General features: G+C 43.4%; 1 protein-coding gene across 3 annotated transcripts in view; it reads left to right on the top strand.

Moving 5' to 3' along the window:
• The window catches only part of HTR4 (5-hydroxytryptamine (serotonin) receptor 4, G protein-coupled), a 141182-nt gene that overhangs the window by 64811 nt on the left and 64261 nt on the right, over positions 1-12110 (top strand). For all 3 annotated transcript variants that reach the window (XM_004686866.1, XM_004686867.1, XM_004686865.1), the window contains exons 2-3: positions 874-999; positions 2123-2323. In XM_004686866.1, coding sequence (XP_004686923.1) covers positions 874-999; positions 2123-2323 — 327 coding nt within the window. The remainder of the gene's footprint in view (positions 1-873; positions 1000-2122; positions 2324-12110) is intronic.

The following is a 12110-nucleotide window of genomic DNA, read 5'->3' as shown; positions in this document are numbered from 1 at the left end:
AAAAAAAAAAAAAAAAAGGAAACTTTTCCTGTAGCTGCAGAGGATATGCTGTATTTTTTAATAAGGTACACTCACTTTGAAGTCAGTAAAATAAAATTTTGAGATTCCAGGAGGCAGGGTTTACAGAATTAAATCCTGTAGGGAAATGAACAAGAACACCAACCTGATCTGTCTTACTGGGCACCATAAAGCTGTTGGCTGAGGCAGTGAAAGGAGCCCTCGGCTTATTGGCTGGCTACTATTTTTCCAATGGATTCATGGAATCTGACATCAATCTGTCCAGGTTAACTATTGAAGGTCAACTTTCAAGGGAGGACCTATTCTCGGAGAGCCCACCTGTACACACAGCAACTTCTACAGGGCTGGAATCCAATTAACCCCTGTACGTAGTCCTGCAGACCCAGTACATGTTACTGTCATTCACTCATCCACTGCCATCTTTCCTTCCTCCCCAAATGTGAATGGTGCAGTGAAATGAAATTTGTCATTGGATAAAACAGCTGAGGGCCTCTCTGCACAAAGTTTATAATCTAGGCATTTAGGTGCACCAAACAGATGGCAATCAACTGCATTTCTGAGCACAGGTTGAAGCAGTCTCCGGGTCTCTAATGGTGAATAGCTGTGCAGCCTCTGGGCAGTTACTTCACCTCTCTGACCTGTCTCATCCTCATTTTGCGGAAGCTCACTGGGGTCACATATGGTGACGGAGCAGTGTTAGCATGTATTAGGTGCACAAAATGTGTCTGGCCGCTGCTGATATTGAGGTTACCTTCCTGAAGTTGAATCAAGATTAACTTTATTTTCTGTATCTCAGAATGTCCTTCAATTCTTTGTGTTTTTTGTTTGTTTCTTTGTACTGTGTGTGTCTTCCAGTTCCAAGGAGGGTTTCGGGTCAGTGGAGAAGGTCGTACTGCTCACGTTCCTCTCGGCGGTTATCCTGATGACCATCCTGGGGAACCTGCTGGTGATGGTGGCTGTGTGCAGGGACAGGCAGCTTAGGTGAGAACTGGGGGCCTGGTCAGGAGACCTGGGGGCTCACCCAGGAAGGTTGGGGTATCAACTTACAGTTTCCATTACAATTTGTGTTTATGAAAGGATAATTTGAAATTATGTAGTTATGAAAGAAGATACATGGGAGGGTGGCAGAGGGGGATCACACATAATACTATGATTTTTCACATGACTTGAGTAAGCACTTAAATACATTTCTGTAGTGCTTCTCCCCCCATGTTCAGCTTTGTTGTTGTTTTTTTAATAGTTTTTATCACGTTGTATATACTTTTTGAGGGCACATCTCACCTAAACTGCCCACTTCACCAGTGCCTCTGGGAAGAGGTGTCTGCCTAGTGAATGACTGAGGATTTGAATCTGGGTCTTTGGCTCTTTCTGCTTCATCAGTGTCAATCCTGGTTGTAATTTAGATCAACTGAAGACCTTATTAAAGTGACAAAAGTGCAGTATAAGTATGTTCTAACAACATTTGAGACATGCTAAATAGTTACTCATTGTTAATGTGAACTTCAGTCTGAGCTGGGCATATGTGTTTCATATAACCCCCTCCCAAAGCCCCTGAATTTTAATTGATCTGGGTGATTCCAGAGTGCAGTCTGGAGTGAGTCATCAGGCCACAGAGGGGGATAAAAGAAATAGTCCTACCTCATGACGGCCTTCTCCCTGAGAAGATGGACACTAATCTAGGATTGGCGCATGGGCACATGATTCTGATAGATGACACATGTGAGACACACATGCCAGTGGAAGAGTGTAAAGTGGGGGGATTTGGCCACACTTGTGGACAGCATCTTGGGAGGTTCCCTGAGAATGACAGATCTGGGTCCCAAGGATGCTGCAACTTAGGGGGACCTTGGGAGGGGGCCCCACACATGGGGCTATCTAATCAAGTCAAAGTGACCAGAGGAGAATGAAACAGAGAGAGCTTTGGGAGGATCTTTCCAGCAAAGTGAGGGAAGGGGAAGCTGAACGCACAGTGGTATTTGACTTCTCTTTTCTTCCCCCCCTTTCCCCTTCTTTCTTTGCCTCTCTTTCCCCCTCTTTCCATTCTGACACCTTTTTCCTCACCTTTCTTCCCTCGACCCTCCCCCTTATACTGTTTCACTCACAGGAAAATAAAAACCAATTATTTCATTGTGTCTCTTGCCTTTGCGGATCTGCTGGTCTCTGTGCTGGTCATGCCCTTTGGCGCCATTGAGCTGGTTCAAGACATCTGGGTTTACGGCGAGATGTTTTGCCTGGTCAGGACATCGCTAGATGTGCTGCTCACAACAGCATCAATTTTTCACCTGTGCTGCATTTCTCTGGATAGGTAAGGACAAACCAGCGTGCACAGCAGAGCACCAGGCTGGGGATGCTCACTGGGTGGCTTTGGGCAGTGTCTTCCTTTCTTCCCTGGGGACAACCTGGTTATGATTCTTGGCTCACTCTCCAGTCTTGATAGAACCCCCTTTTCACTCAGGTACTCTCTAAGGCCTGCCTACCAATCAGATGGTAAGAGGTACCAGAGTCAAGTAGAAAGTAGGTCTCTACGTTTTATACCAGTGGCGTGGACAAAATTCTGATGGGATTGAGTAGCAGGAATCCGTAGATCTGCCCAGTGGCAGCGGAGGTGGTTCAGAATGAAAATGTCTGTGTTTGAACATGTTCTTCACCTGACCATGTATCATTGTGATCGTTATGTGTGGATGTGGGTATGGACACATGATGGTCAAGCCTCTTTTCCAGAAGGATAAAGTGACTCTAAAATCTCCAGTGATTGTATTTTGGGCCACGTCTTTATTTTACTCCTGTTATATCATTTAGTTCTTACTTGACTTCAGGGGATTCTAGTAATTTCCATCTTTGCCTCATTTGCTAAACACACGTGTTTACCAGTTATAGCTACACCACTTCCAATTTCTGCTCACTAGAAGTCAGCAATAAATGCAGAGTGCTGCTTAAAACTGGATGATGGGGCCTCCCTAGTGGCCTAGAGGTTCAATCTTAGTGTTATCACTGCTAGGGCTTGAGTTCAATCCCAGGGAGCTGACCACATGGCGCAGCAGATCTCTCCTGTCTGGACTGCTGCTCCTCTCAGCAGCGTGTTTTAGTAGATTGAACTGTATTGCTCCAACTCTGTCTCCAGTGAGTCCTCCCACTCCCTACACCTCTGGTCTGCAGTCCAGTTCTTCTACACAAAAACAAATTTAAAAAAAGAAAAAAAAAAACATGCAGCAACCGGCATAGTCACATCTGAGGGTAGTTCCCAAAGGAAAGCGGGATGCCTGTTACACATTATCACAATTACTAGGGATGATCTCTCACTGTCTCTCAAGTTGCCCAACATACAGAAGCTGTTTCTCATGGAGAAATAGGAAAAGTGAAGACTAAAATGAGAGATGGGAGCTTATTTAAAACATGCCCCTTCAAAACTAAAATCAGAGTCTTCCCAGAGAATAACTCACCCTGGGAAGGTTTTTAGGGGCCAAAACTTCTGGGGGAATAGCAGATTCGCCTCCTTGGGTGGGCCAGGTGGTTGTGGAGTGGACTGGCAGGTGAGGAGCCTGCTCTATGTAAGCTGTGCTCACTCTCTTGTTCTGAGAGGACATCTAGCTGAATGCATGTATAGTCAGACTCGGCAGCCAGACCCACACTGTAACACGGTTGGCAAATGGCATTTATTAGTCTGTTTGTAGCATCTGACTTTAGTACCTGCTAGATTTTTAAGGCAGTAGTGTATGCGGTATATAAAAGCTCTTGTTAGAGATAATAGAATGTAAGGAAGTAGAATTATATGGAAATGGGAAGCCTATATGTGAGCATGGCCAGAGGTGCTAATGCTGAAAATACTACAAGGACTTGGAGAGGGCAGAATAAGCAGGTCAGGGAAGCTGGTGGTAACCTCTGGGTTTGGGTGAAAAAAAAAAAAAAAGAAGAAAATGATCCAGGCAGGAAGTGAAAGTGTAAACTCATGTTCCTGATGTGAACACACACTCCTGCAGCCCTGAGAGCGGGGCTTAGGTTTCCTGGGAGACCTGGCTTCACAGTCCACTGGAATGATCCAGTTCATTTGAAGCCATGCTGTTTTCCGAGCAGACTGGATCAAAGAGATGTTTTATATATACACCATGGATTACTATTCAGCAATCAAAAAGATAAACTCATGCCACTCACAGAAACATGGATGGAGCTGGAAGGAATCATGCTCAGTGAAATAAATCAGGAGGAAAAAATATATCAGCTGGTTTCACTTATAGGAGGAATGCAGAGTACCCAAATAAGGGATCAAGAAAAAATGTTTTATTATTATCAATTATAATAAAGTAAAAATCAAAACAACAGGCAACTATAGATCAGAGATACTCTGCAGGGCAGGGGGAGGAGTGGAATCAAAGCAGGAGGGGGAAAAGCACAAGAGCTGTGGTGATGGCACATGGGTGACTTGGTGTGAGCGTTTCACAGGCATTACACTCAAGCTGATAAAGCATAGACTGTATAAAAATGAAGGCTGCTGGCCCTCCCCAGTGGTGCAGCAGGTTAAAGCACCGCACTAAGAAGCTAAAGCCACTTCAGCATAAGTTCGATCCCCGCCCCAGAGGTGACCCACATGGTGTGGTAGACCTCTCCTGACCGCCCGCTGCTCCCCTCAGCAGTGTACTTCATCAGTCGGCCTGTTCTGCTCCCCACTCTGTCTCTGGTGAAACCTCTCACCACCCCTGCACCTCTGGCCTGTACTCCAATTCTGTATGCATAAATAAATAAATCTTTAAAAAAATAATGAAGGCTGCCGTAAATACACACACACACACACACACACACACATAAAATATAGAAAGGAAAAGTAAAGAGAGGGCAAAAAAGTTGATGGTTCATGTAAGCATAGCATTGACCTCCTCGGCCAGCACTCAGGGTTAGTGGCTATTGATTTCAATTTCTTGAATTTGACCCATGCAGTCCATGATCTTTCCTTCTACGTTTGAACCCCTTCTCAGTGAGCAGCTGTTGTGGCCATTGTGCCTTCTGGAGGCCACACACTTCATCTCAGTGGGTCTTTCCTTTTCCCCCTACATTTAAATAATGTCAAGTCCTACTCTTTTTCCTAAACACATTCTTGTCTATTTCTGTCCATCAGATTCCCCAGTTCCAACTAATATCTCTTGCATAAGTCCCAGTAACAACTTCTAATTGTTCTCTTCAAGTCTATTTTAAATTCCTCCCATCTCCTCACCACTCAGAAGATCTCATAATCATATTTTAGAAATGCAACTCCATTACTGAAAACCCGCCAAAGGGTATTCATTACCCTGAGGATCAAAAACAGACGGGGTTTTGCCCATCTCTCGCTGCCTGGCCCCGGCCCTCTGGCACCTTTTCCCAGCCTCCCTCTGCCTGCCACAGCTGCTGGGCCCTCCTCCCTTCCCTGCTCTGTGCTCAGCCTCCTGGGATGCCCTTCTCTGCAGGAAAGCACCTTTACCCCCCCCTCCTCTCCTGTGTGTCTTTCAGAATTTAAGTCAATCCTTTCTTCTTTGTAGAAACTCCCCCAATCTCCTGAAACCCACCCTCTGTAGAATTTAGTGCAATTTTGATTAAAATCAGTTCTTTACTTTTTTTTTTTTTTTAAATGCCTCTGTCTTTACCTCCCTCATCAGGAAGAAGCACAAGAACGTTCAGTAAAGACACAGTCCCCATATTTATGGAACTTTCCTTTTATTGGGGAGGTGGGCAATGACCAGTAATGACATAAATACCAATTCTGGTTTTGGTAAACAAGCGGGGTATTCAACACATTTGCTTTTGGAGGAGTGCTGCTAATAATTCCATTTCCTCCTTTGATAGTGGACGTAAAAAGTTCTAATGCCACCTAAGATGGAGTCAGATGGTTTTGTTGGGTTTTGTTTTGCTCTGGGAGGCAGAGAACTTGCCAGCTCTCTCCAGTATTCCCCATTTCAAAGGTAACATTCTCATGGAGCTGAAGTTCCGCCCTGAACATTCCCGGCAGTGTTTTAGCACAGAAGAATCTGATTTTATTTATCATCTAGCTTCTATTTTTGCAGTCTCCCTCCTAGCCTGACAGTTGGGTTGGGCCAAAGCACAGAGGGACTGTGTCATCAAGGTGTAATATCATCACTCACCTTCTGACCTCTGGCAAGATGCCATGTTCTCCTCTCCAGAGCTGCTGGCAGTCTTCAGGGTGGCCAGCAGAAGTGCCCACTGTGACTGTTTCCACCCAGGTGGCAGACATCAGTCAAACTAAATGCAGGACTCTGCTAATATTATAAAATGCATTTCCCCAGCTACCATTCTCCATCCACTGTGCTTCCTGGCGCTTTGAGAATTGAATTCTATTAATGAAAGCTTAATGCCTTGTTAAAAATAATTCCCAAAGCATGATTAAAATACATGCATCATGTTGTGTGGGTCATGGGAGGTCAAAACTGCATTAAGAACTTTACCTTGCAGTGGATTATTTCAAGCTAAGGTTTTGTGGTGAGCGGGAACCAACCAGCATCTGTGATAGAGCATGTTTTAAACATGGACTGTAATGTAACTATAACAAGACATGAGAAATGAGTGTTGTTCTAGAATGATTTCGCTGGCAGGTGATGGGGGCAGGGGAAGCAGGTTTCAGACTTCAATGTTTAGAATTATGCCACTTTTGTAAAATAAATATGTAGCTATTTATATCTGAGTGTACATGAAAGAGAAAGAGAGAGGATATGGATGAAATTGCATGTTGCTTATAACAGTGATGATGTAGAGGCTGGTCAGGGGTGGTGCTGGCCACTTTGGATGGTCAGTTGGGTTTTGTCTAGGAAACTTCACTTTTGCTACTTTCTAAAAATATACATTTCAACCCAGTTTTCCCTGTGCTAAAAGGTAACACTGTTGAATGCTAGTGTACGGCATTAGAACCTTCTAGCTGGAAGTGTTCCAGGGACATACATTCCTCAGGACACTGGAAACAGTGTGACTATAGTGTTAAGAGTACCTGAGGTTGGAGCAGGACGGAGAGTGAGGAATTCCTCCTGACTGCCATGTTCTCTCTGCTTTCTCACAAAATACCCTAGATCCTTCTGGTCACTGGCTCCCTTTAATGGCAGCAGGCACCTCCTCTCAGGAATCCCCACATTCTTTTTCATTGACTTCACCCCAGTTCATACCCTTGTGTTTGATCTATTCCAACAATCTTTTTTTTCCTAATCACTCGCTTTAAAATTCATAGCATAATGCCTGTGCACTGTAAAAAAGTCATCATTTTATATGTAGAACATAAAAAATCCTGCTTTCCACTCTCAGCCATATCCCCTAGAATTAACAGCTGTGAAAAATTGCCCCCTATAAATTTCAATCATTTCATATGCAATAAGCAGACTTACTATGTGAATGTATTATAGTTTGAATATTAAGATTAAAAGTAAAAATGGATTTATGTTTTAAATAAGCCTTTTAGGGGGCTGTCCACACATACATACATATACACACACATACTTTGTGTGTGTGTGTGTGTGTGTGTGTGTATATATATATTATATATATACATATATATATGGAGCTAAATTTTATATCTACCAAATGAATTGCTTGAATGTCTGTTCTTACCAAACTTGCTAATCAGATGATATCTCACTGAAGTCTTTTTCAAGATCATATGACTAATTGACTCAATTAGTTGAAAGTTGGGCTTCAGATATGGCTCTCTATGAAGACTGAATTAGGCTATCCAGTGTAACTCTCCCTCTGCTCTGTCTCTGTCTCTGTGACCCTTTCCTCTGTCTCCATCTCTCCTTCTCTTTCTGTGTGTCTGTCTCCCTCTCTCTTTACGTTTGTCCTTAAGCCATTTTCTTGTTAGATTCATTCTCAGCCATAGACAACACGATCCTTTAATCATGCTTAAACCATGAATCCACAGAAAAAGAATTGTAAACATGATTTTCCACATACAGAGCTTTTTCTTCCCAGGTATTCTTTTGAGCAGGCCAAGCATCTCCGGGTTAACATGTCCAGCTGAACTTGGAAGTCCAGGAACTAGATATATTTTATCTGCAAACATCAAGCAACAGTTTCTCAGTGACAGAATTTCCTGTAAAACAGATTTACTTGGGCCTCCCTGGTGGTCTAGGTTAGCCTAGTCCTGAATTTGATCCCTGACCAGGGAGCTAACTCACATGGCACAGCAGACCTCTCTTGTCTTGCCCGCTGCTCCCCTCAACAGTTGTATTTCATTCAGGCTGCCAGTTCTGCTCCCCACTCTGTCTCTGGTGAATCTTCTTACCCCACCCCATACCTCTGACTTGTACCCCGGTTCTTCTATACCAAAAGGAAAAAAAAGAAGGTTTTCTTGTGAAACATACAGCTTTAACTGAAAGTTTCACCCTGTGCTGGAGATCAGTGTGTCTGCATTTTATAATGCTCTCTGGAGCACAACTCAATTTTGTAATATATAAATGTAAAGAATCTATCATTGGCATTTTGTCACAGAAATAAATTTGTTTCCCAGTAGGACTGAACTGCATTTCTGCAAGAAAAACATAGCATCAGTTTCTCCTTCTTAAACATTCTTGAGGCCAGTTTCACACTTTGCACATCATAGTAACATGGGTTGGGTTGGATTCCAGCTGAAGGATAGGAACTCTTGGTTTTATATTCATTTCATTAGACATTTATTGAGCAAGTACTAACATACTCATTTCCAGGAGCTAAACAGAGCAATGGGAGTGCAGGGGTGAAGAACCAGAGAAAATGCTGAATCACAATTTTTTATTTGGTGGGGCATAAGAATCTGGGCTCTGTGGATAATACAAATAATGGAGGCACAAGGGAAAGATAGCTCCAGAAAACAGCATTTGCACTGCCCCAGAGGTTTCTTGGGGACACCTTACCCACTCTAGTCTAAATTATTTGCTTGCCTTTTCCCATGCGCTTAGTCTGTTTCTCCGACCCCGACTCCAACCTATGCGTGCCTTCCTCAGGCCTCCACGTTGCTTTCAGCACCTTACCTCTCTCCTGTCTCAGTGGGCACCCACCCTTCTTCAAAATTCAGGCAAGGTGTATCACTTCTCCACCAGCCTGTCTGGTTCATTCCTAAAGATTTTGTGTTTCTTCTTCTTTGGTCTTGTAGAACACTAAAGATAAACATTGCAGTTATCACTCATTGTAATAATTGACTGACTTGTCAGTCTCACTTGTGAATTTCAGGTCCTTGAGGGTCAGACTTCCTCTGGCCTGTTCTAGTTTTCTCCTTACAGCTCCACTGTGACTGCCCCAGCGTGTTGATTTGTACGTAGGTTCCTCCAAGGCGTGGTTCTTTATTCTCTCTTTGGTGTTTGGTCTCTACCCTTTTAGAACCCTCAATATAGCAAGTGGTTATGGATGAGGCCTGGGCTGATAGATGCCTGGATTCAGCTGCAACTTGACCAAGTATTGAGTGTGTGATCTTGGGGAGAGTCCTCAATATTCTTGGTGTTATTTTATTATCAGTAAAATTATGTTAATCGTCTATTCCACTTGGATTGCATGAAGAATAAATTATTGAGTGCATGAAAGAATGTAAACCAGTGCCTTGTCCTTGGTAAGCCTCCTGTAAATATTAGCCACGAGGATTATTCCATTGTTTTTTTCCTTTCCAAATGCAATTTTCAAGTGACTATCTCCCTGTACAATGATAGTATCTTTTTCTTCTTTTCGAGGAACTGTGTGCCCTTCAAGGTGAACTCCCAATCTTCCAGCCTTGGTTATCACCCCTCTCTCCTTCACAACTCTCAGGTATCTTATGGCTTCACCTGCCCCTTGCACACTTCTTTTCTACCCTCTTGTCCCATGCTGGGCTCTGGGGTCCTCTGAGCACTAGGCCTATAGCTCTACCTGCCCACTCAATACCTTTTGTTAAGCATCTGTTTATTTTACAAACCTAATGTGCTCAGAGTAGAAATTTCCATTGTAAACTAACTCCTCTTCTGTTTTGTACATCAAAGGTATGTCTATTCGTCATCTTTTAGTTGTTCAAATATAATTCTTTGAGGTCATCTTTGTCTACCTTGACCAGATGGATGCCAAATTGTAGCTATATTTTCATAATTATCTTGCAAATCTACCTTCCTTCTCTTTATTCCTTTTTATTCTCTTTATTCCCCACTTCTAGGTGACTGCAGTAGCTTTTGAGGTATTACTTTGTAGATTATCTTATCAGTCAGGTTCATGCTTACAGATGTCTTTTTTTCTGTGTGTCCTTCTCTCAAACAGCTTCTACAGTACTGTCTATTTTCCTTCCTCCTCCTAAGTGAGGTCACCCTGCCTGGCCTTACCCACTTACCAGCATTCCAAGGGCATCAGCTTTGGTAGATGTGAGTTTAAATTCTATATGATGTTGATCAAATGGCTTTGATGCTCTAGGTCTCCATTCTTTTTTTTTTTTTCTTTTTAAGATTTATTTATTTGTGCATACAGAACTGAGGTACAGGCCAGAGGCTCAGGGGCGGTGAGAGGCTTCACCAGAGACAGAGCGGGGAGCAGAACAGGCAGGTCGACGAAGTACACTGCTGAGGGGAGCAGTGGGCAGGTCAGGAGAGGTCTGCCACGCCATGTGGTCACCTCCAGGGCAGGTGGGAATCGAACTCATGCGGAAGCGGCTTTAGATCCTCAGTGCTGTGCTTTAACCCGCTGCGCCACCAGGGAGGGCCGGTCTCCATTTCTTTATCTTTAAAATATGCATCAGGAATGCTGCCTTGCAGCATCGCTCTCAGAATTAGATACAGCACGGAAGCTTTTAGTGTGCCCTCACTAAATAAGTAGTGAGGATAGAAAGAACAGTGGTAGTTGTAGCAGAAAAGAAGAAAGTACACAAGGACAACACAATTAGAGAGCAGACACAATACAGTTAGAGATCAGAAGATACAGGCAAGGGTTGTAAAAACAAACAAACAAACAAACAAAAACAAAAAAACAGGGCAAAGATAAGAACCTATCCAGATCTCAGACAGAAAAGGCTAGAAAGAACCATCCAAAGACTGAGCCTGGAAAGGTCAGCGAGACCATCATCTTGTGTCTGCATGAAGATTGATCGGGCCACATGTCTTAGGCTATATTTCAGTCACCTTGTCCAGTAAGCCCTGCCAGGATGTTTTCAGATGACATTTTGGGCAGATTATTCTTTTTCCTTTAGTCTGTAATAACTCAGAAAGATGCCTTGACATCTACCCGACAGTCACCTTCTTGTAAGTGTTCTTATCAGCAAGAATATTTAGCAGACAACAGAGCAAGTATGAGGTCTGCAGATTGCACACAGAGCTGTGATTCCTGCAAAGGCTGGCCTGATATCAGTCAGATCTCACAGAAAGGAGTCACTCCTCTATTCTTCCTTCCTGGAACCAAAGTTTCACCTCCTCTCTTGGCTGCATTCTCACCCCTTCCTGTCCCTTACACCTGATGAATACCTCTGCTGGGTCTTCCCCACTGGTCATCCAGATGACTGGCAGCTTGCCACACCCTTTGGGAACCAGAGGGCAGGGCCTTTTCTTTTCTCTTGAAGTTACTGCTGCTTTTCTCTGCCTGTTTCCTCGAACCAGAAGCAAAGGAGTTAAAATAGAAGCAAACCCATCACTGAGAACAGAAAAGTAATCTCTTCTTCTGCTTCAGCATTTGACTGGATCACCTATTGCAGGGAGGGCTGTTAGCCAGTGCACCCCACAATAACTCCAAGCTATCAATTACCTGTTTATCCCTGTTATAAGTATCCATTGCCATGTAACCTTCACTTCCAAATACAGTGACTTTAACAACCTTGTATTCAGATTAGATCTCATAATTCTGTGCATCAGGAATTTGGATTTGACTGAAGCCAGTCATGGTGCTTAGCTGGAGATTAGGCTGACCTGGAGGGTCTAAAACAGGTTGCCTTGGTGGGGTATTCAGAAAGTTAGACCAAGCTGGGCCCCAATTCCTGTTCAGGTAGTCCTAGGTCTCTATATATGACCTGTTGATACACATTAGATTCTTTACATGACAGTTCATGGCTCTGAGAAACCAAAGTCCTCTTAAAAATTGGTTCTGGGAAAGAAAAGGAAAAATACTGGGTGGTTTTTCTCATAGCAGGAATATAACGAAACAGGTGAGAAAATAAT

The sequence above is a fragment of the Condylura cristata genome, unplaced genomic scaffold, assembly GCF_000260355.1.
Source record: "Condylura cristata isolate star-nosed mole 26May11 unplaced genomic scaffold, ConCri1.0 scaffold00021, whole genome shotgun sequence".
Classification (NCBI taxonomy): Eukaryota; Metazoa; Chordata; class Mammalia; order Eulipotyphla; family Talpidae; genus Condylura; species Condylura cristata.
Note: the sequence above shows the minus strand (reverse complement) of the source record. Positions and strands in the feature narration are given on the sequence as shown.